General features: G+C 44.1%; 1 protein-coding gene across 1 annotated transcript; it reads right to left on the bottom strand.

Moving 5' to 3' along the window:
* Window positions 1-774: 774 nt before the first annotated feature.
* LOC137006473 (zona pellucida sperm-binding protein 3-like) lies at window positions 775-2,781 on the bottom strand. Its single transcript, XM_067367269.1, has 8 exons — window positions 2,236-2,781; window positions 1,943-2,061; window positions 1,764-1,867; window positions 1,519-1,696; window positions 1,285-1,402; window positions 1,131-1,213; window positions 949-1,040; window positions 775-875 (listed from the first exon to the last, which is right to left on the bottom strand). The coding sequence occupies exons 1-8, from the start codon at window positions 2,779-2,781 to the stop codon at window positions 805-807; spliced, it is 1,311 nt and encodes a 436-aa protein (XP_067223370.1). The 3' UTR covers window positions 775-804.
* Window positions 2,782-3,007: the final 226 nt, after the last annotated feature.

The raw sequence follows: 3,007 nt of genomic DNA, 5'->3' as shown, positions 1-3,007 counted from the left end.
AACAGTGCTTTGTTACAATCAGGTTGCTATCATAAGTCTGATAGGATCGCAACAAAGTATTTATTTCAGAAAGTGGTGACGTGCATTACGTCAGAACCTGTAAGACTAAGTCGCTGCTTGTTTTCCTATAGGGTTTTATAATGGGATTTTTCAATGAGTAAATAAAGCCTTTGCTCAACTGCTTCAAAAATTCACTTTTCCACTAGGACACAAATCAGTATAGTGTAAATTAATGTGGCTAGCCCCCTTATCAGTGCCCCGACTACTGAACTAGCGAGCTGAATGAGACCCATGCTTAGTTCAGTTAATGGAGCACTCACCTCATGAGCTGATTATCTGAATCTGTTAAGTGAGAAATACAAGGGATATGCCAGGACTGAAAACCTCTGCATTAGCAAGTGAGAACTCACTAGAATGCTTTAATCCATGTTCTTTCCCAATTTTCCCCCCAACAAACTGACAGCTTCTATCATGGACAAGCTGTCATCTACAAAGCCCCTGAGCTCAAACAAATGATAGTCCAGTCATAAATATTTATAAGTACAGATCAGAAACAAGTTGGTTTTGTACAGCCACTAGGGCTCAATGTGATCAAGCTTCAGTGGAAGTTGTTTAAAGAACAATATCTTAAAGTTGCCTATAGAGAAAGTAACACCTGTAATGCAACAGCATCCTATATGGGACTTGAAGGTTCAGTAGGAGAGTTTCACATTGGCAGAATGAGGAAACAGTTGAGTCAAAAGCAGTTAACCCAGACATGAAGCAAAATGACTAGTCAGATACATGCAAGGATCAATGTCAGATTTATTGAGAAACAGCCTTTTGCTCTTGAATCATTACGGGACCAAGTGATGCCTTGCCTTCCCACTGAATGCCTAGAAGAAAACCAAAACAAGTTTGAGGACTTGAAAGTCAAGAGCAACCTTAGGAAGTGCAGAAGCTACCAACCTCCATAGGGAGAAGCAGCAAATCCACCATCAGGACCACATGTAGAGTCACAGCAACCACAAACTTGGTCATTTCCATCAGCAGCAAACCACCTGTAACAGTAGACATGCCAGCTTCAACATGAGCAAAGTCAACTTCGAAGTCAAAGACCTAAAGTCAAACGTTAAGAGGGTGAAATGTACCCATTAGCGAAGGAACAGGATTTGCGCTGAGCATCACTTGGTACAGAAGCAATAGTGGCCTTCAGAATACAGGTTATGTAGATCTGCAAGGGATGACAGAAGTCACAAAAAGCTTGGAAGAGAAGTCGATCTCACTCATATTCTTAGTACATACAGAAGGACTGGAGCCCTCCTGGAACACAAACGCCTCCAGCTGGAACTGGATCTTGTCTTCCTGGGACCGAGGCATGAAGCGGGAGCTGGAAGCTGTAGCCTTGGCATCCACAAAACACCTGAGAAGTGGTTACAAAGAACTCATGAATATAAACTGTATCAAGCAACTTGACCTAACCCATGACTCTGACAGCGTTACAAAAGAGTCCTATAGAATCAAGTGCCATGACCTTACCCGTGATTCTCAATGAAGGAATATCTCGGAAGAGAGTTCACATCTGGTCTTTGAGTGGCCACACAGCTGTCCACAAACACACGCAGAGGCACATGATTGTACACCTTCACAGACGCCTCAACGTTAATAACGCCACCCAGAAAGTAAGAGTTTGAAGGCCTCTGATAGGACCAATCATCTACCAAAAAAGGGAACTTTTAGGCAGAGCCACAATCACAAGGTTAGAGATATAAACCTGTACTAACCCATCATGAGCTTCAGGGAGAACAGCAGGACTTCTTCACCAACCTCCGTTGAGGCATAAGGGATCCATGTTGGCCTCAAGGCATCACTGCTTACATTTTGAAGTCTGTGGTTCATGAAAGTACCCATTAAGTGGTCTCAGCAGCACAAACAGCATGCAGAAAGTCAAAAGACTGCTTACCTTTGATAATGGCATTGAATGCCAACAACTGCACCATCAGCCCGGGTGATTGGAGTACCAGCAAGTGCCTCAGGGGTGTAGGTAAGAGAGAAGGTGTAGACAAGCTCATCCTCATTAATCTGTAAAAACAAAAAAGTTGGGGTTACCAAGATCACCCCAAAGATGGTGCACTGATAGGACTTCGTCTCAGCTGCCCTGGCACTGCTGATACTGCAACAATTGAACAGACTTTCCTTGAAAGACTTTGGCTATCCTCTGCCACAAACAACCCATTAGGATTAAAAAGTTCTTACCATCTGCACGCTGTTGCAGTCCTGTAGTTCATACTCAAAGATGAGCACCCTAGATGCAGTGTCCTGACCAACAACAGGACATCCACCTAGAGACAGACCAGTTGGCTGGATCAACTGACCATTGCTGAACAAGTCCTGCTGGACCTCTACAAGTACCCGGTTCTCACTGCATTGAACAGCGACACTGCTGGGAGTCACAGGTTGCCTCAACTGGAAGTCCACTGCCAACTCTCTCTGCACCTCAGGAACAACGGGATACTTCCAATCCAAAGGCTTCACTGGACCCTCCAACAGCTGCTTCTCCTGAAGACCAAAAGGATCCTGTGCAAGGTGTCTTGAGACAGAACTCAGAGGACTCTGAAACTGAGAAGCCACTTGCAAAGGGTTCCAGAGCCCTAGAGGAGAACGGGCAGGACTGTTGGAAGCTGGATCTGATTTTGGCCTCATGCTTCTTGGACTTTGACTGTATCTCAAACTTCCCCATGCATCAGACAAATCAAACACAACAAGCACAACCACCACTAACACACCTCGTAGAAGCTCCATTCTAACAAACATTAACACAAATGCCACAACACACACCAGTGCTTGGCTTGGCCATTTTGTACAGCTTTGAATAAAGGTGGCTCCTCCCCTTTTAGCTTAATTGATTACCTTTGATTCTCCTCTGGACCTGTAGAGTTTATGCATTAGCAAATGAGAACGTTCTATAATGTCACTAGCCAATTGAAGGCTTGAGGTTTTAATCTAAAGTAATTTGACAATTAAGAAA

This window comes from Chanodichthys erythropterus, chromosome 18, assembly GCF_024489055.1.
Source record: "Chanodichthys erythropterus isolate Z2021 chromosome 18, ASM2448905v1, whole genome shotgun sequence".
In the NCBI taxonomy this organism is placed as follows: Eukaryota; Metazoa; Chordata; class Actinopteri; order Cypriniformes; family Xenocyprididae; genus Chanodichthys; species Chanodichthys erythropterus.
The sequence above is the reverse complement of the archived record's forward strand: the minus strand, read 5'-3'. Positions and strand labels throughout refer to the sequence as shown.

Coding starts and splice junctions, on each gene's coding strand:
- LOC137006473 (XM_067367269.1), bottom strand. CDS start 2,781: ATGGAGCTTCTACGAGGTGTGTTAGTGGTGGTTGTGCTTGTTGTGTTT. Junction 1,403..1,518: donor TCCTTCATTGAGAATCACGG/GTAAGGTCATGG, acceptor ACCACTTCTCAG/GTGTTTTGTGGATGCCAAGG. Junction 1,041..1,130: donor TCCTGTTCCTTCGCTAATGG/GTACATTTCACC, acceptor CTACTGTTACAG/GTGGTTTGCTGCTGATGGAA.